The following is a 21,711-nucleotide window of genomic DNA, read 5'->3' as shown; positions in this document are numbered from 1 at the left end:
ATCCTACCGTACCTGAACCTCTGTGCATTAACCATTGTCCTCTTTTCCCTTCTACCCGTCTAAAATCCCGGAAGAGCACCTTTCTACCGCTTCACAGCCTGCCTGAAGAATCTACTCCGTGATCCTCTGGAAACCTCAGGACCTGCAACCCTACCTCTGAAACTACCTACGCACCGCACGAACTGTGAGTACCCCCTCTTTCATTAAACACAACACTACTCCATATCCAAGATGCCGAAATTTCTATCTCTTAACGTGAAAGGCCTCAACCACCCAGCCAAAAGGGCCTCACTATGGAAGACCGCCTGGGATTCCGGTTGTGACATCCTTTGCATACAAGAGACACACTTTAAGCTCACTGCAGAACCCAAATGTACACACAAGGACTTTCCAGCAATATTTAAAGCCTCCGGCCCTGACAAAAAGAATGGCATACTTATGGCCTTCAAGACCACGGTGAACCTTGATGTACACAATACCCTCACTGACCCTAATGGAAGGTACCTAGCCCTAGACTGTTCACTAAACGGTGTTCGTCACACCATTGTGACGGTATATGCCCCTAACAAGAACCAAATTCGCTTCTTGTCCAAATTGATGAAAAAGATAAACCGATTTAAACAAGGCCGCCTCATCATGTGCGGAGATTTTAATATGGTACCAGACAACTCTATGGACGCTTCATCTAGAACCTCCAGGACATCAGCACCCATGGGCGCTTTCATACGCTCTCAAGATCTGTACGACGTGTGGCGCTGCCATCACACTACAGAAAAAGACTACTCTTTTTTCTCTCCGTGCCATAACTCCTACACTAGGATTGACTACTTCCTGATTGATAAATGGACCCTGTCCACTGCTTCAGCTTCCGAAATAGGCACCATCACGTGGTCAGACCACGCGCCAGTCACCCTAACTACCAATGACTCTCCATCAGCATCTGCCTCGAGGGTTTGGAGGGCCAACTCAATCCTCATGAACTCACCTCTGTACTCAGACTACATTAAGACCTGCTTAGCAGAATTTTTTGAACTAAATGCTAACTCAGTAGAAGATAACTCTATTTTATGGAATGCCCATAAAGCATTTATACGGGGAATTCTAATCCAACTGGGAGCTAGAGAGAGGAGGAGGAGATCACAGCGCCTAGATTCCCTGAAAAAAGAAATCCAAGCACTAGAAATCCGAAATCAATCTCATCCTGACAACGCCCATAAAAACAAACTAGGACTCCTTAGGCAGGAACTGAGATCCCATCTTCTAGAATCATATGAGAAAGCTCACACCCGTTTCGGAGCCAGACATTACTCCACCGGCAATAAAGCCGGGAAAGCCATGGCCACCAGGATTAAAGGGCATTATACCAAAACAAAGATTGCCCATATCTACCACCCCGCCTCCAAACAAAAATTGACAGATCCCTCGGCTATTGCAGATGCATTTCGCCATTACTACAATACCCTATATAATTTACGAGATGACCCCACTACCCCTCAACTCTCCCCCCATGACATCTCGACCTTTCTAGATGAAATTAAACTCCCCAAACTGTCTGGCGACCAACTTTCAACACTAAATGCCCCGTTCACCCCCCAGGAAATTTTACGAACCATCTCCAACCTACCCCCAAACAAATCCCCGGGCCCGGACGGACTCACTAGTGAGTATTACAAACTATTCGGCCACACGCTAGCACCCTACCTTACAAATGTTTTCAATGACGCTGCCTCCTCCTCCTCTCTCCCCCCAGAAATGTTGTCCACGCTAGTTATCACACTGCCGAAGCCAGGCAAGGAACCCACCCACGCGCAAAACTTCCGCCCTATATCTTTGCTCAACATAGATACCAAGATCTATGCCAAAATTATTGCTAACAGGTTGATCGACCTGATGCCCTTACTCATCCATACAGACCAATCTGGGTTTACGAAGGGAAGACAAACATACGACGCTACCCGCAGAATCCTCAACATCATACATAACGCTGGGACCACACGAACGCCTTCTCTGCTCCTATCCTTGGATGCGGAGAAGGCGTTCGATAGAGTCCATTGGAACTACATGAGGGCGACCCTTGAAAAATTCGGATTCCAAGGCACCATACTATCAGCCATACTAGCACTATATTCCTCCCCCTCGGCCCAAGTATACTCCTCAGAGATGCTCTCGCGACCTTTCCCCATAACTAACGGCACCCGCCAGGGATGCCCTTTATCCCCGCTCATATTCAACCTGATTATGGAACCCCTTGCGGAGCACGTCAGAAGCCACCCCACCATAACGGGCTTCAGAATAGGTAAGATAGACCACAAAATAAACTTATTCGCAGATGACGTAATCCTTCTACTCACAAACCCAACATCCTCCCTGGCTTCGGCACAACGGTTATTACAAAGATTTAGTGCTGTTTCTTATTATAGGGTAAATGAACAAAAATCACACATTCTGGATCTAGGATTAGATGCCATCACCAGCAACATACTCAGACACACTTACCCATATCCCTGGGCAGAAGACGGAATAACATATCTGGGAGTAACTCTATATAAATCACTAAACGAGACTTCAAAACATAACTACGCCACTATTAAACAAGTACTGATAAAAGAATCCAACCACCTGTCTAAACATGAGTTCTCCTGGGCAGGCCGCTTAGCGGCATTCAAAATGATGCTACTACCCAAACTGTTATACATCTTCCGTACGTTACCCATACCCGTCTCCCACTCCTACCTCAAATCCCTGCAATCCATCCTAACTCAATTTATTTGGCAAGGTAAAAAATCCCGGTGTAGCCATTCCAAACTCATCAAACACAGATCAGTAGGTGGGATGGGTCATGTTGACATAAGAGATTATTATTGGTCCTCCATCCTCTCCCAAATGAGAGAATGGTTCTCCAATTCACCTACAACACTCTGGGGAGACATAGAAAATACCATGACACCAGGACCTACCCTATCCAGGTGGCTACTTAGCACGACGACACAGAACATACAAATGTCGCTCCTCTCACCGACCATCCAGGCCTCTGTAAAGGCATGGAGGATCCTGCACAACACCCGATGGACAAACCAACTAACCAAACCTATCCCTATTCCCCTAGAGACACTAGAGTTACTATCGCCCGACCTGCACATCCCGAGCTGGCTCACGAGCCACATACATTCCACCTCCGAACTACGAACACTAGTGGCCAATACCTCCTTTTTACAACTCCAACAAAAGTTCCTAGCGCCCGCCAAGGACTACTTCAACTACTATAGACTGCAGAAGTGCTTGGCAGCAAACCCCTCCATGGAGGGAGCATTACCCGTTCGGATATGGAACTACTTCCTGGGCGATCTTAGTACGCCCAGAGGCACCTCCATATTGTATTCTACTTTCCAAGACAAGACCCTATTCCACAGAACCAAACCCCTGGACGAATGGGAATCTGAAATTCAAACCCACTTCACTGATGAACAATGGCAAACAGCTATCAAATCTGTTTACAAGTACACCTCCTGTACCTCCTTATGGGAGCTGACTCAAAAACTACTGATGAGATGGTACATGACACCCCACAAGATAGGCAAATTCTACCCACACACCTCTGACCTGTGCTGGAGAGAATGTAACTCACCAGGCACACTTCTCCACATCTTTTGGACATGCCCACACGTATGCCAACTGTGGTCCGCAGTTGAAAAACTCGTACAAGAAATCTTCCATCTCCCCCTATGCTTACCATCCCACTTAGCCATCTTACACCTGACCATCGATGACCTTCCACCCAACCAACGGCTGGTGACCACACATATTCTATTGGCAACAAAACTCCTGATTGCCAGGAAATGGAAAACAAAAGACATCCCCACACTCACAGAAGTGATTAACCTCGTACAAACACACCACACTTATGAAACAATCCTAGCTAGGAGGAAGCCCAACTTCCCCAAACTCCTTGCCCTCTGGAACCCCTGGATCCTCTGGTACTCCAATAAATACTCCAAATGATACCACTGAATATATAACAGATCCCACATTGGTGCTCTTCCTTCCTTCCTCTCTTCCCCCCCCCACTACCCCCCCCCCCCTCTACCCCATCCCACCCAACCCCTAACCCCTTGCTCCCTATGTTAGAATCTCGACACACCAACACTGGCTTCACATAGAGAACTCCTTGTTGTTTTTTGTGGTTTGGATTATGTTCTTCCGTTGTTATTGTTTACTACCAAACCACTCCCCCGCGCACTTTGGGGCGCAATCATCATCTGCATACTGGTTATTATCGGTACGATGTCATATATATGTCAGATTGTAAGACTTTATCATTGTACTTGTAACAAAATACTTTGAAACCTCAATAAAAACTATTTGAAATAAAAAAAAAAAAAAAAAAAAAAAAAAAATCACCTGTGCACAATAATGGAAAGCCTGAAAACAAGACCTGTTGGTGCGCCCCGAGGACTGGAGTTGAGAAACACTGGTCTAGTACACACCATAATTTTTCCCATCTGGAAAACTGCCGTGTTTTCCATTGCCTGGGAAAACCGGACGTGTGTATGCTCCATAGCAGTTTTCCCGACAGGAAAACTGTGGTTTAAAAAATTAGAACAAGTTCTCTTTTTTCCCACTGCAAATTGTGGCGTTATTTTCCCCTGCAGTTTTGGGAAACACTGCGAGGGAGCATACACATGGCCGTTTTTCCTGGACAAAAAAATCTCCTGCCAGTTTTCCTGTCGGGAAAACCGGCCGTGTGTACGGGGAAAAGTGACCAAGCTGGTTCTCGGTTTTCCCCTCGGTTTTCCCGGCGGTCTTTTGACCGTCTGGAAAACCGATCGTGTGTACTAGGCATAAGAGACTGGCAGCTGATGCAGTTGGACAGGACTTGCCATTAAGGGTGGGTGGTTTGCACGCAGGGACAAAAGACCGAAACACAAGTCTGCATTCCAGGCATTTGTCTCTGGGTTGCATACTGGCCTAAACATTCATACTGCTAGGTGCAGGAGTTTAACAGCCAACAGTGGGGCTGGATGGGGAAATAGTACCCTCCACCCACAGCTAAATGGCAGATAGCCATGCACAGAAACTAAACGCCTAGAGTGCATGGGACATAAGAAAGACTGGAAAAGATCAGCAGCAATGAACTGCAAAATGAATTAAAAAATATTTTATAAAAAAAATGGCAACATAATTAGTAAATAAAAAAATAAATATATCTTAACAGCACAATGTTTAATTTATTAAGGGTACATTCAGCTCAGTGAACTATCTGAAGAACTGTCTTGTATCTACTATCGTTAACTCTTGAGGCATTCAACACCAGATTATATATACTGGAATGATCCCCAGAGGAAAGAGGTGTTGACCGAAACAACCACTCAGATTACAGCTGCTATTGTTCTAATGCAGATTTGAAAATAGAAGCAAATCTATCCTTGGTTGTAATGGGCTACCTCTACAAGGCAGTTGAATTGGTGAATTGTAAAGAAAAGCAAGTTCTAATAGAACTTGTCAGTCAGCAAATGAATGTTAGTTTAGAATAAAATCCTCAAGGTAAACTGGATAGTCTTCGGGGATTTGAGTGATTTTTCATTTTTAAGTTGAGAGGATGGACACTTTAGAAACTGATGGGTAAGGTTATGTTATGCCAAGAAACAAACATATATTTTAATCCTATCAGATATTTTCACTACATATTAGGTTATACTGTATACCAAGAGTAAAAAATCCAGCACAAGTATCAGAGGCCAGAATTAGAATTGTGCGAATGTCAAGGGTTATCTTGTAAATCAGCCTCTATTTCTGTGGCAGCACTTCTAGCTCCATCCTGTTTGTGTAAGATAAACACTCAGAATACCTCTGCTGCTACCTATGTGTACTAACCTTTTTACCCTTAATCTATAGGACTAGCTTATTTTAACTGTTGGACTCCTTAGACACAAATCAGAACAGAGACATTGGCAAACATTGCCAGCATTATCATGGTGTACAACTCGAGAAGCCTGTTCTCGGTGTTGAGTTAAGTGCTCTTAAATTAGTCATGCGAGATTTAGATTAAGTGCAGTTTAAGTTTATTTTACAAATGGTGTTGCATTGTCAAATCAATACCACAAGTGATCATGAAAATTGATAATACAATATTACACTAAAAAATGAAAAAGAGCCATAAACATAACAAAAAAATTTAAAAATAAAGTCCACCGTGAATATAAATTCTTCATGAAAGAAATATAATCCACCGTGAATGTGACTTCTTTATGCAACAATTGTGCACCAGACACCAAATAAATATTCTGCTGCTTGCCAGATATTCAGACCACACAACTAAGGAGGTCTTAAAAAACAGCATTAGAAGATTCCTTGTGGTATTTATCTGACAGTGCAATACAGTTTGTAAAGTATATTTGGTATATTTGTGTGTGTAGATATTGGTAAGTGCTGCAGTCAAGTTTTTTTTCTTTCCTTTTTCTCTTTTTATTCACAATTGTATTTACTAGTGCAGGATCTGCTCAATATTAGGTTAAAGTGGAGGTCTGCCAAATCTTTTTTTTTTTAAATTGACACTTACCTGTCCTGGGCGCCCGTGATGTCAGCACCCGAAGCCGATCTGTCCCTTGGCTCTCGGGTGCTGCCGCCACCATGTTCAGTAAGGGAATCAGGAAGTGAAGCCTTGTGGCTTCACTTCCTGGTTCCCTACTGCGCATGCAGCTATCTATGCCTGGAAGTGGGAGCAAAATACTGTATTACACAGTTATCTGCTCCCCCCTGAAAGGTGTCAAATGTGACACCGGAGGCGGGGAGGGTTTCGAAAAGTGGAACTTCCATTTTTGGGTGGAACTCCGCTTTAAGTTTATTAGTTCCCTTTCTCCTCAGTTAAATTGGAACTACGGTAATAGTAGAAGGCGAAGTAGGAACTGTATTAAGATTACTGATCTTTTTACTACAACAGAACCATGATCATTGATTATTTCTTCAAAAAGGCTGAAGATTAAAAATTGTCTATGGCTTCATTTGCCTTTGGTTCCATTTTGGAACAGAGACCCATTGATGTTGTTTTACTGAATGAGTAGAAAGTCCATTTAAGTTAGTGAACCTCTGTCCAACACAATACAAAATCTTACGTGTGGAAATTAAAAACATTGAAAATGTCTATTCATCTGAATGATTAAACTGAACAAAGCTTTGCTGGACTGCATAACATTCCAATTCTTTTAGAATGAACCAGAAAGCTGCCAGCCAACTTGGCAGAGACTATTATTCAATAATTTATTTGAATAATAAGATGACTTTCACTTTTTTCAGCCATTTTGAAAAAGAGGATAAACTAAAAAGATTTAAAAAAAATCTGCTCATTATATTGGCACATATAAATCTAAAATGTAATATCTCCGCTAGTTTGTTCATTTTCACAGGCAGTTCTTTAGTGTGTATATACTAAATATAATGGTCACAATTGTCTAGAAAAAAGGCATATATTATCACACTGCAATCTGTACTGAATGGTGGTACTTGGTAGAACTGTACATGGTGCACTCAGCTTACCATAAGGATTCATGTGGTCACCTGGCATTTGAGGAGGGGTGAGTCCTTGCTGGAAGGGGTCTGTGCTGTAGTTGTTCTGATCCATCGAGACGATCTGTTGCTGAGGGGGGGCCAGAGGGGCGTATGAGGTCATCATCCCTTCCATGCGGCTGGACATGACCTCTGACGGGTGACAAGGAGCCACATTAATGCACTCAGTCCTGCAAAGTTTGTCATCTGTCTATCATTTGTCTGCTAGGCCATTTTCATATCTATAGTTCAATCTAGCAGTCACATAGCCTTTTGTTTTTTTCAAAAATACCAATCTATTCTTCTATATACAAATAGCTAAAGCTGTTAAAATACAAATCTATTTTTTAATATAGTAAGGCAAGAGTGTGAAATTTTCAAATGCATACATGCAAGCATTAAATTGCTTTATAATTTATCTATTTCATACAAGCAAAATTTTGCCGAACTTATTATCTTCCATAATATGCTTTGCCATGTAGAGGTGCCGATGGAATGCATTTGGCTCTTGGTCTTTAGAACTTTGTCAACGAAATGCATTCTATTGCTTTGTGCACTGAGAAAGATGTAGAGAGCATTTCGTTTTAACAGCTACATTAAATAACATAGACAGACTTGTGTTTAAGTTTCTCTCATTGAGAAATGTTCACTTCAATAGTCTATATAGGCCAAGCAGAATGGATTAGGTAATACATATTATGCACATAAGCTTTTTTTTTTCACTGTTCTGCTTTACAATATCAAGCATGCTACAAACGATAGGATTGGTTTTTAATCTTTGACAGGATGGAAATAGAAACTGCTGTTACAGGCTTATTAGAGAGGTTTAGGATATGTAGATAGATTTGTGAAACTGTGAGCTAAATTTGGTTCACAATTGGAAAGGCAATTTTAGACACCGCTTCTTAGCTAGATTCATTACTACAGTATTGGTTATTACAGAGGAATTATGGACGATAGTATGGTGTGATACAGTATTTGTTTTCGATGGAAGTTTAGTAGGCTAGATAGGGTTTCTATATAGCTTAACATTTTCCAGAGAGTCCGATTTAAAGATTTATTAGGATTTAAGTGAGCCTTTAGGCAGTACAAATGGTCTCTATTAGGTTTAAAGGTAGGATAGATAATGCTTGTGAAACATTTTTATTTTTGGCAGAACTCAAATGATATTTTAGCAGCTTGACATATTGGAGAGATTTATGAAGATTTTGCCATAGTTTATGGTTATAACAATAGGTTAGTGATAGGTCTTGCCTTAACACAGCGCACAGACCCTGCAATACAAATATTAGGTTTTTGTCGATTTTTTAGACTTACTGCAATTAGGAAACTTCTCGTCAGGAAATATTGCTAACGCTGCTCTTATTTGTAAATGAAGGCAGTAAATGCTCACCTTTTCCTGTAACGTTGTTGCTAAACATCACTCCAAATGCTAAAGCTGGACCCTGGATGTTCGCTGCAAAAATGACACTTCCAGTGGTGTGGACCTTCTTGGTCCCCTGCAGCTTTTACTAGTTCCCCCTCTGACTCCACATTACCACTCTTTGTTAGTGACACAAGGTTAGAGGCAGGAACCAGTGAGACCCAGGAAATCAATACTCCCAGAAGTGTTGCTTTCCCAGTGGACTTTAGGGACCAGTTCTAGTGATCAAAGTGGTGTTCCGCAATGCATGCAAAGGAAAAGGTGAGTGTGTAGTGCCTTCTTTTATAAAAAAATACAACTATTTTAACGAAAATGTTGGTGAGAATTTGCTGTAAATACCATAATCTAGCTAAATGCCATTTATGCACTAATTTGAAGGTACTTAATAATCTACATAGGGCTTTAAGGGCAGCTTGTTGCATTTTAAACTTTGTATATCATCTATGGAATTGTAAGCGATCCCTCTAAATATCAACTATATACTGTATCATATAATGGAGTTAGCTTTTTCTGCCTAATGACTGCTAATAAGACAAGCTCTATTTGATTTATAGAGGGTATATTGTTAATCAGGTCAGAACTGACCCATAGACCTGGAAAGTAAGAAGCTCAGACCTTATGCAGAGCAATTTGAAAATGATAAATGCTCCCTTGTAAATCATATTTATAACTATTTACAAGAAACAAAGTTTTGCATTAGATATTTTTATATTACACTGGTCAAAGTTAAGCCTCTTATAGTTTGTTTACATAAACGTCTTAGTTTCCCATTTAAAAAGTCCAGGGTCGATGGGGTTCTTGGGTAACAAATCCAAATGCACCTCTTAGCTCATAAATGTAATTTAATAAATATAACTTAAAGGACATGGATATCAGTAAACTTGTTTTGTTTAAAAATTATTCATGTTGACCCTGTTTATAGCTTGGAGCAATAGAGACCACATGAAAATGTTAAATGGATTTCAATGCTAAATTTATTTTTTTAAATAAAAAATAAAAATCAACTAGACTGTTTTAAAGAAATAAAAAGATTCAGATAATTTTTCCAAAACCTGAGAGATTAGATAAACTTCTGCAGGACTTTTTAAAGTTAATTCCTATACATTTATGTATAAGATAATAGAAAAGCATGGCATAATTTTTTGTAGTCTAAATTAAAAACTGAAGTGATCCTAAATGACCACTAGCAATGTGCATGCATCTTGACACAGGATGGTTTTCTCCTATCTGCTCATGGTTAGTCGCCTTTGATATACCTGAAGAAGTCACGAGACCGTGACGTAACGCCGTAGGAAGTGCGACCACATGATACATGCAATCAGCCGGAGGCCAGCAGACGTAAGCTGGCTTGTCATTTCGCCGTGTCCTGTCCTGAGCGCGGTCTGCCTGTTTTTAACTTTTTAATTGTAAGAGTCTATTTTTATTAAACTATCAGTATCCTTTTAACACTTTATTTTATTTTTATTTTACATAGAACAGCAATATAGTGAACTAAAATCTAATATTGATGCTGTTGAGTGGTTATTGAGATTAATAGTGAATTATAAGAAATATTACATTGTAATGTACTGTGATATAAACATTAACAGTTTAGCTACCTTGACCAAGTCTCTGAGAATTTTGTTGTTCTTGTTGTTGTTGATGCCTCCGTGCTAATTTCTTCATCTGTTGAATAAAACAATGCACTTTTAAGTGACTCTGAATGACTTAAGTAATTATGAATTGATTAGACATGCATTAGAAGACAAAGTTCTCTAACTGTACATGAACAGTACAAAAAAAAAAGACCAGATTGTGTAAAACAAAGCAGAAAAGTATTGTAAGGTACCTTTGCTCTTTGGTTCTGGAACCATACTTGGACGACTCGTACACTAAGGCCTGTTTCTGCTGCCAATGTTTCTCTGACCTGATAAAGAGGAGAATATTGTTCATTAATAAGGTGTGTTTGTGTGTAAAGTGGATGGGGAGAGTAGAGAGGACTACATCTCCATCATCACCACAGTCTTACATTTAGCAAAGAAAGCATGGCAGGATAAAGGTGGGTGCTGGGGAGGGCTGTGCCCCTCATATTTCAGTTGTGTCCCCCAAAGCCCTTTGATCACCCCCTCCATGCTGTATACTTTGCCAGCTGCTGAGTAACCCTCCCTGCAGTGCACACAGATCCTCCTCCCTTCACTGCACATAGCTGAGATCACATTCCTTTACACAGAGCCACAAACTGCACAGTGTTTAGGTGGCTACAGGAGCTGTGCTGCTGTTCTGACCAGGGAAAATCACAGGTCGGCACTGCAACATAGCAGCCAGTTACACACTGTGCAGATAGTGGCTGTGTGTGAAGGAATGTAATCTCAGATACAGTATGTGCAGTACGGGTAGGGGAAATAGGCTCTGCCAATAGCCCTGCCACTAGCGGTCCCCCTGTCCTCTGCCTTTCCACTGGCAATCCGTTTGTCCTCCGCCTCTCCACTGGCAATTTGTCTTTCTCCTGCCTCTTCACTGGCAATCCCCCTATCCTCCGCCTCTTCACTGGCAATCCCCCTATCCTCCGCCTCTCAAATGACAATCTGTCTGTCCTCTGCCTCCCCACTGGCAATCCGTCTGTACTCCGCCACTCCACTGGCGATCCGCCTGTTCTCTGCCTCTCCACTGGCAATCCACCTGTCCTCTGCCTCTCCACTGGCAATCCACCTGTCCTCTGCCTCTCCACTGGCGATCCGCCTGTCCTCTGCCTCTCCACTGGTGATCCGCCTGTCCTCCGCCTCTCCACTGGAAATTTGCCTATCCTCAGCCTCTACTTGGGTGATCCACCTGTCCTCCGCCTCTCCACGGGTGATCCCCTTATCCTCTTTTTTGTCATTAGTGATCCTCTTTTCCTCTGTCTTTCCACTGGCGATCCCTGTCCTGTGGCCTGCCAGCAGTGACCCCTGTCCTCTGCAAAGCTGACCCCTGTACACTGCCCTACCGATTCCTGTACAATCCCCTGCTGACCTACCATCCTTTACCCTACTGACCCCTGTACACTGCACTACAAACTGCTGCTCATAGGGGGTCAGAAGGGCAGAGGATAGCCTCTGCTTTGCTGACACCCTGTTCACTGCCCTACATACTGCTGACCTTATCCTCTGTCCTACTGATCCCCTATTCACTGCCCTACAAACTGCTAACCCTATCCTCTGCCTACTGACCCCTTGTACACTGCCCTACAATCTGCTGATCCTATCCTCTGCTTTGCTAACCCCCTGTAGACTGCCCTACAAACTGCTAAACCCTGTCCTCTGATGCGCTGACCCCCTGTACAATGCCCTGCTGACCTCTCATCTTCTGCCCCCTGACATGTTTTACTGCACCCCCACATCAGACAGGCTAGGTTCGGTCCTGGAGGGAAGCCCTGACTGATCTGAACTATCTGAATGCAGGTAGATAATGATCACTTGGAACTCATGAGAATAGCTGCATTAACTGGTCCCTATTAAAGGAAATAGCCACAAGAAAAACATTAAGATAAGCCATTAAAAATTCAATATTTATTTAAAATTAGTTCAGGGCACATTTTCTGGCAGTAATACACATCATATATATTTGGTTGTTTATATGCCTTTTAAAGCCAAAGTTTCTAAAGCAAAACTTTTTTTTTTGTTTCATTTTGGATAGAGTAATGCTGGCCATACACGGGTTGAATTTCAAAAGAACTTTCTTTTAAAAATCCGAAAATTTGTGTGTTTTGTGATGCGATGGTGCCACCATTGATTTTGAAATTCGACTGACCAAACCTTCAATTTCACCTCATGTTCCTACAGAAAATAATTTTCGTGTCTGGGAACCTTCTTTTCTTTCTGGGAACCTTTGTTTCTTTCTGGGAATTTTCTTTTCTTGCACATGCGCATTTTTTTTTTGATTACATTTCCCGCACGATCCTCCCATCATTGATTCGAAAATCGTTTGTTTTTAAAAAAAAACATGTTGGATTATTAAAATTCAATGGCCGCCCAAAAATTGGCTGTTGCTGCAGCCCATTAATGGTGTGAAATACGAATGAAAATTCTTAGATAAGATTTTCGAAAGAACATTCTTTCGAAATTCGACCCGTGTATGGCCAGCATTAGTAGTAGTTAAAATCTCTGTTCGGTTTTCGGCAACCTGTGTCCAATTAAGGATACTGCCATTCACTTCCTGTCCTATAGACACATTATAAAGCAGAAGAAAATCTCTCCAAATTAAGGTAAATCCCTTCTTAGGCCCCGTACACACGTCCGAGAAACTCGACGAGCAAAACACATCGTTTTGCTCGTCGAGTTCCTTGTAAAGCCGCCCAAGGATCTCGGCGATCCAAGTTTCCTCATTGACTAACGAGGAAATAGAGAACATGTTCTCTATTTGGCCCGACGAGATCCTCGTCGGTTTCCTCGGCCAAAAGTGTACACACGACCGGGTTTCTCGGCAGAATACGGCTCCGATCGAGTTTCTGGCTGAATTCTGCCGAGAAACTCGGTCGTGTGTACGGGGCCTGAGACAATTATCCACAGAACAAGGATCCATGTTGGAAGATTTTCACTCTGTTCCTGTTCTGAGAAATACTCAAAATTCTGGATTTTCTCTTATGTTCTGCCCCAGTGATAGTGGTTGCTAGCACTGATAGAGAGAATAAACATCCATAGCAGGGACACAGATTGAATAAAAACCTAAAAGGGGTTATTAACCTTCAACACTATCCAAAAAAAACTAAAACAAACAAGATTTGCCTTTAGTTACACTGCTTTAATTTTGCCTGCTTTCTATAAATAACACCATAAACCATTTGAAGCAGATATTTTCTCTAAATATTTATTACTATTTTCCTGAAAACAGATGCATCAACCTGTAATCTTATCTAACATAATTTAAAAAAGGAACAAGAAAAATATAGGAGTAAAACAAAAGAAAAAAACAAAAAACAAATACAAAGCACCCAAAACACAAAGTTAAAAAAGGGGCAAGAAAGAGACAGAATTTTCATTTTATTTTACATCATTTTCTGCATTTTTATTTTATCTTTTTAAATGGAAGTTGTTCTTAGTTTACCTATGCTAATTTCTTGAGATGTCAGGGCCGAACTGGCAGCAACATGTGTTATTTTGTGTCTGCAGCTTAAAGTAATGGTTTATTTATTTTGTTAAATAACAAACATGTTATGCTTACCTGCTCTTTGCAATAGTTTTGCACAGAGCAGCCCTGATCCTCCTCTTCTGGGGTCCCCTGATGGTGCTCTGGGCTACTTGTCTTCTCCATGTACCACCATAGAAACCATGATAGGCTATGGTTTGATAAAGGGGCCATCTTGCCACTTCTGGAAGCAGCGGTTGCTTATGTTCCAGCCTGACAGCTGCACTTCCTTTTAAGAACTCTGCTTTAGCTAGCCACATGCCTGCTGAGCTCTGCAGCTTCACGGTAATCCTATGGAGGTCTATATGGGTCTATGACAAGCCTTGATCCACTTTTATCTAATGAGTGCATTTTTATTGTCTTTTATACTTTATTAACCACTTCACGACTGGCTCCCTGACATATATGGCGTCAGGTAGGCTCTCTTCTACGTGAATCGCCGTATATGTATGGCGGCTCTGTTAAGAGCCATAGTAGGCAGGGAAGGAGAGACAGATCGTTCGTTCCTACTAAGTAGGAACAGCAATCTGGCTCCTCCTCTAGTCAGTTCCATCTCCTCACAGTTAGAAACACACCTAGGGGACACACTTAACACCCCCTAATGTTAACCCCTTCCCCGCCAGTAACATTTACACCGTAATCAGTGAACTTTTATTGCACTGATTGCTGTAAAAATGCCAATGGTCTGATCTGTCCACTGCAATGTCGCAGACCTGCTTATAATCGCAGAATAAATAATAATAAAAATACCATAAATTCCCTATTTTGTAGAAACTATAACTTTTGCGCAAACCAATCAATATACGCTTATTGCGATTTTCTTTCTATCAAAAATATGTAGAAGAATACATATTGGCCTAAACTGTCAAAGAAATCATTTTTTTACATTTTTTTGTGGGATATTTATTATAGCAAAAAGTTAAATATATATATATATAGATATATTTTCCTAAATTGTCGCTCCTTAAAAACCGTAGAGATGAGCGCAAATACCACCAAAAGAAATCTCTATTTGTAGGGAAAAAAGAATGTCAATTTTGTTTGGGTGCAGCGTTGCACAAATGCGCAATTATCAGTTAAAGCGACGCAGTGCCGTATGACAAAAAGTGACATGCTCATTAACCACTTGCTTACTGGGCACATATACCCCCTTCCTGCCCAGGCGAAAGTTCAGCTTTCAGCACTGTGATGCTTTAAATTAAAATTGCGCGGTCGTGCGACGTGCCTCCCAAACAAAATTGACATCCTTTTTTTCCCACAAATAGAGCTTTCTTTTGGTGGTATTTGATCACCTCTGCGGTTTTTATTTTTTGCGCTGTAAACAAAAAAAGAGCGTAAATTTTGAAAAAAAACACAATATTTTTTACTTTTTGCTATAATAAATATCCCATAAAAAAAAAAACTCAGTTTAGGCCGATACGTATTCTACATATTTTTGGAAAAAAAAAATCGCAATAAGCGATTATGCGCAAAAGTTATAGTGACTACAATATAGGGGATAGAATTCTGGCATTTTTTTAATTATTTATTTTTTACTAGTAATACGGCGATCTGCGAATTTTGTCAGGACTGAAATATTGCGGCGGACACATCGGACACTTTTGACACATTTTTGGGACCATTCACATTTATACAGCGATCAATGCTATAAAAATGCATTGATTACTGTATAAATAGGACTGGCAGGGAAGGGGTTAACACTAGGGGGCAAGGAAGGGGTTAAATGTGTATCCTGGGTGTGTTCTAACTGTGTGTGGAGGGGGGTGACTGGGTGAGGTGACCGATGCTGTGTCCCTATGTACAAGGAACACAGATCGGTCTCCTCTCTCCCTGACAGGACGTGGAGCTCTGTGTTTACACACAGAGCTCCACGTCCCTGGCTCTGTCATTGCCAATCGCGGGTACCTAGTGGACATCGCGGCCGGCAGGCACGCGCACACGCATCTCGGGGACGCGCCGGGTGAAATTGGTGGCAGTATCATGTTGTGGGGATGCACGCCGGTGGCGGCGCGCGCCCCCCCCCAGTGGCCGGAGGACCCGAGGACGTCATATGACGTCCTCCTGGATTTATAGAGCCACCTTGAGGCCGTCTTTTGACTATGGCCCGGGGCTCAAGTAGTTAAGGGGCAAATCCTTCCGGGGCTGAAGTGGTTAAATAAATCACTTTTATATGTGCTCAAGACCTAATCTGAAAGGAGCTGCATCCACTTTACCTGGTGTTTCCCACCACTCTCCTGGCCTTCTTATGTGCCCCGTTTAAAGATGGTTGGGTTCTAGTCAGCGCAATAGCTTATTCTTTTTCTTTGCTTCCTATGGTGGCATATGTAGCTCGATCCTGACCTAGGTTGTGTGCAACTATTGATACACACAGTAAAGAGGATGCATTAAGGTAAAAAAAACCTTTATCCTTTACAAATACTTTAAGGTGATTGTAGCCTTGTGTACTGCTTGGTTCTTAGAAGAAATGGGTATACCCAAAAGCTTGTTCAGAAACTGTAACTTTTATTGAAAATAAAATAAAAGAAGTATCACAGATTTTACTCAACACTGTGTCTGTAGTAAGCCTTGTTACTACAGACACAGTGTTGAGTACTATCTTTGATACTTCTTTTACACCCACCTTTCTACAAGGCTTTGAAGACACCTCAAAAGATGCTTTAAAGGCCCTTCTTTGCTGTGTTGTAAGGATTGTGCGTGGTCGCTTCGGCCTCCTTGGGTCTTTACTGTCATCGCTACCCTTTCCTTGGTTTCCATGACCCTTTCCTGGCTTCACGTCACCTTCATCGTCATCACTTTTCACTATAATAAAGAAAGAAAAAGGAATAAGAACATGTGTGGATTTAGACGCCTGTAAAAGGTAAATGATGATATAAAGTGCCGTGAAAAGGTATTCATACCCCTTGAAATTTTTCACATTTTGTCATGTCACAAGCAAAAACGTAAATTAATTTTATTGGGATTTTATGTAATAGACCAACACAAAGTGGCACATAATTGTGAAGTGGAAGGAAAATGATAAATGGTTTTCAACATTTTTTACAAATGAATATTTGAAAAGTTTGGCATGCATTTGTATTCAGCCCCCTTTACTCTGATACCCCTAACTAAAATCGAGTGAACCAATTTCCTTCAGAAGTCACCTAATTAGTTAATAAACTCCGGCTGTTTGTAATTTAACCACTTCCCACTCATAGACTGTCATATGACATCCTGGACTTTGAGTGGGGGCATCCGAATGTTGCCTGCAGCTACAGGCATCATCCAGATATCATCTTTTTCAGCCAGAACAATCATAGCGGCAGTTCATCTGCCCGCCGGTGCTTCTCCCATCTCGCCCCTACGATCATGCGAGCTGGAGAATGAATTGGTCACCGCCAGAAGTTTACCATACAGATTTCTGGTGACCCGATTGTCCCCAGTCATCTCTATGACCCTCGGAGGCCCGGGCGTGACGTTATGACATCACGTCTGGGCCGGCGGAAGTAAACAAAGCCGAGGACATGGCTGCAAAGGCAGAGAGAGTTTTTTTTATAGCTCAGCCGTAAAGCTATAAAGCCGTAAAGAGGACCTGTCACTCACTATTCCTAATACAAGGGATGTTTACATTCCTTGAAATAGGAATAAAGGTGATCAAATTTTTTTTGTAAAAGTAAAAAAAGTAAAATAAAGTAAAACTAACACTGCACCATGAACACAGGGACAGCAGGGACAGGGAAGCTGGTTGTAGTTGATTGGAAGACAGATGAGGCCAAACAGGGCAGCCATCACTAATTTTGGGACCCCTACACAGCTTTAGGCAGGGCCCCCCTGGAGCAGAGAATCGGGGGGGGGGGGTGCTGATGAACAAGAGTAATCTATTTTTGCGAGAAAATAAGCAGGGGGGGGGCCTGGGGACCATTGGGCCCCTTACAGGTGTAATGCAAAAAATAAATACATTTATTAATTAATTAAAAGAAAATCTGTGAGGGGGGCCTACCAGGCCTGTAAGGGGCCCTGGGGACCATCGGCCCCTTACAGGTGTAATGCCTGTACCCCCCTGATGGCAACACAGAGGCCAAATTCTTGGATGAAAACCTGTTAGAGTCTTCAAAAGACTTGAGACTGGGGCGGAGGTTCACCTTCCAGCAAGACAACGACCCAAATATACAGCCAGAGATACAATGGAATGGCTTAGATCAAAGCATATTCATGTGTTAGAATGGCCCAGTCAAAGTCCAGACCTAAATCCAATTGAGAATCTGTAGCAAGACTTGAAAATTGCTGTTCTCAGACGCTCTCCATCCAATCTGAGCTTGAGCTATTTTGCAAAGAAGAATGGGCAAAAATGTCACTCTCTAGATGTGCAAAGCTGGTAGAGACATCCCCGAAAATACTTAAGGCTGTAATTGCAGCAAAAGGTGGTTCTACAAAGTATTAACTCGGGGGGATTAATACAAATGCATGTCACGCTTTTCACATATTTATTTGTAAAAAAAAATTAAACCCATTTATTATTTTTCTTTCACTTCACAATTATGTGCCACTTTGTGTGGGTCTATCACATAAAATCCAAATATAATACATTTACGCTTTTGGTTGTTACATGACAAACTGTGCAAAATTTCAAGGGATATGAACACTTTTTCAAGGCACTGTATATGATTGATATATATGATTGAGATATATATAAAACATCATATAAAAATATTGTAACAATATTAAAAATAATAGCACATGCTAGCGATATAGCATGGCTCAAAGAAAATATAAGGCATTAAACCATTATAAAGTTGACTGTGGCGAAAACATAGAAAATGGCAAAAAAGAGCTTCACCTACACTTAGTATGCAATTTTGAGTCATCCGTATGAACGAGCCCTCAGAGAGCTTGTGGTTTCATTTTACAAAGGTAAATATATCATATAGACAGGCTCTTATGTTCTTAACTAGCAGAGTTTTCTGTAAAAAAATGTGGCAAAGCCATAAAATAACCTGAACAGTAACGTAATAACATGCAGTGATATAATGACCCGCACAGCAATATTGTAATGCTGCTAGCCATAAAATAAAACGCTAGAGTTATAAGAACCTGCAGAGATGTACAGTCACACACTGAGAACAAGAGGGTACAGATATATATCAATCAGACACATATAACTTGCTCAAAGAGGATAGAGTATGGACAGAAAATGACGAGGACTCTGGAAGTTGCAGAACGCATTTAAAATACACAAATGGATCAGTAAAAATTACACGATGACTTCAGTTTTTAAATACCTATTTAGCTACACATTGTGGGGTTGAAGTGTATGTTAAACTAATGAAAATAGTTAAGCTGTCCTGTTTTGAATGTTTCATCACACGCAGAGGAAATTTAAAAAAGAAAAAAAAAACAGTATTTTTGCCTGCATGTGATTTATTTTATTTTATTTTTATTTTATTTTTAATTTTTTTACCTTATTCTTTAGGCTAAGTGAACATTCACCTTGCAAAGGGAAAAGCAACCTGCTACTTGAGTAAATAAACTGCAATTTGAATATTTATTTTAATATCAACTCTGGGCACCAAGATTATTATACTTATGATCTCGACATTTAAAAAAAAATCTTTTTAGGGTTGTATTGGCTTTCTGGTGTTGTTCATAAAGCTGTTGTAACACGGATTATTTTCTGCAGGATAGTACAACTGTTGCTCTGTTTCTAGAAAGCTTCAGACATAAGCTCATACACACCAGCACTGTGTCTCAGTCTTCCTCTCAACTTGGCCAGCAGGGCCGCCATCAGGAATTTTGGGGCCCCTTACACAGCTTCAGGCATGGGCCCCCTGGAGCAGAGAACCGGGGAGGGTGCCACGAATTGAGAAGGGGGTGGGAATTGAGAAGCGGGGGGTGGAAATTGAGAACCGGGGGGCCCCAATTGATCCGCGGGGGGGTTTGCTTCCGCTACAAATTAAGATGGGAGGGGGGCTTGGAGAGCTGAAAAAAAAATCTAAAGCCTTACAGGTGTACTGCCTGTCCCCCCCTGATGCCGGCCCTGTTGGCCAGTCACAAAACACAGCCTGCACCCCCTTTCAGGTGCACTTTTGTTTTATTTTTGCAATGCGTGTGTTCATTGTTAAACATTTTTCTCTCTTCCTGTCCAGGTAACAAGAAATCAGCAGGAAGTAAGGGGAAATCTTCTCAAATAGGGACTTATAACAGCAATGAAAGCCTGACAGATATTCTAATGCTTTTCTACTCTACCAATATTAAAGCAGAATATTTGATGAGATATGAGCTTTAAAAGGCCAAAAACTTTTTTTTTAAATGGCTTACCTAACTGCAGGAATATAGAGCACTTAAAGCACTGTGGGGTCTGCAATACTCCTGATTCTGAATGAACTAATACAATATATTTGCATTAACATTCAGTGTCAACAATACTTTGCATTGGTGTTTAATGGAAAAAAAAATATTTGTGTTGGCATTTAGAGGCAAAAAAATGTTTGCATTGGCATTCAGTAAAAAAAATGAAGAAATTTGCATTGATAAATAGGGGGTTATTTACTAGGAGTACTTTGCAGTACAAGTGCAGTCGCTGTAGATCTGAGGGGGACATGCAAAGAAAATAAAAAAACAGTATTTTAGCTTGCACATGATTAGATGATACAATCAGCAGAGCTTTCCCTCATTTTCATTTCTACCCCTCTGAATTACAGCAACTGCATTTCCATATGCACTTTCAGTGCAAAGTGGATTTGCCTTTCATAAATAACCCCCATAGTGACAAAAATGTATTTGCATTAGTGTTCATTGGTAAATATAATCTGTGTTGATGTTCATTGGTGAAAATACTCTCCACTGATGCTTAGTGGCAATAATCTCCCGTCCCATGTTACTTGTCTGAGGGATTACTCTACTCAACAGCTGCTTCACGTATTCCATGCTGCTGTCCCTCATAATGTCTAGTTATGAAGGAACTGGGCAAAGTTCAGTTTTCCGGACATTCAACGTAATTTGCGAAAAGCTGATTATAGCCCCGAATCCCATTGAAAACCCATTAAGAAATAGTAGCCGAGTACTGCCATGGGGCACATCAACCAAATCAAAGACAAAAAATTGATTCAATGTGGTTAAAATGGCACAATTCAAAATACACAAATCCTTCAAAAAACATGCTTTGGTGATGTCTTACAACTGCATGCGAAGTTATGGAGGAGTACGATTTAACCCTTTAAAAAATACTGATTTGCTTACAAACAGAGAGGGTGAGTCATTTAGCAGTGGTAGCACTACCAATGCTAAATTACAAATCTCCAGACAGTTTTCAGATTTGTAAACAAAACTGCAGAGATCGGTCATTTAGCAGCTGTAGATACACTGCTGCTAAATTACAGTATACTTCCTCAGTTGGCTTTTGTTTGCATATAAACTGTCCGGGGATCCCAAAAATGGTCATCACTATGCTGTATATGTCTATGACATCAACCAGGATTAATGTATTTTAAAACAAGAGCAGGAATGGTTCTGTCATTTGCAATGGGTGTAGCAGTAGGCCAGCATCGTTGGGTGGCAGGTCATCATGACCGCATGGAGACATAATTGGGGGCAGGTCATCATGACTTGCATTAGATTTAGATTGGGGGACTTTTTAC

At 41.2% G+C, this 21,711-nt stretch overlaps 1 protein-coding gene across 1 annotated transcript in view; it reads right to left on the bottom strand.

Annotated features, from left to right (window-relative positions):
• The window catches only part of LMX1B (LIM homeobox transcription factor 1 beta), a 248,105-nt gene that overhangs the window by 5,303 nt on the left and 221,091 nt on the right, over nt 1–21,711 (bottom strand). The window contains 4 exon segments of the mRNA XM_040323024.1: nt 7,531–7,692; nt 10,561–10,627; nt 10,791–10,868; nt 16,722–16,900. Coding sequence (XP_040178958.1) covers nt 7,531–7,692; nt 10,561–10,627; nt 10,791–10,868; nt 16,722–16,900 — 486 coding nt within the window.

The sequence above is a fragment of the Rana temporaria genome, chromosome 9 (assembly GCF_905171775.1).
Source record: "Rana temporaria chromosome 9, aRanTem1.1, whole genome shotgun sequence".
Taxonomy (NCBI): Eukaryota; Metazoa; Chordata; class Amphibia; order Anura; family Ranidae; genus Rana; species Rana temporaria.
This window is presented reverse-complemented; position numbering and strand designations above follow the sequence as displayed.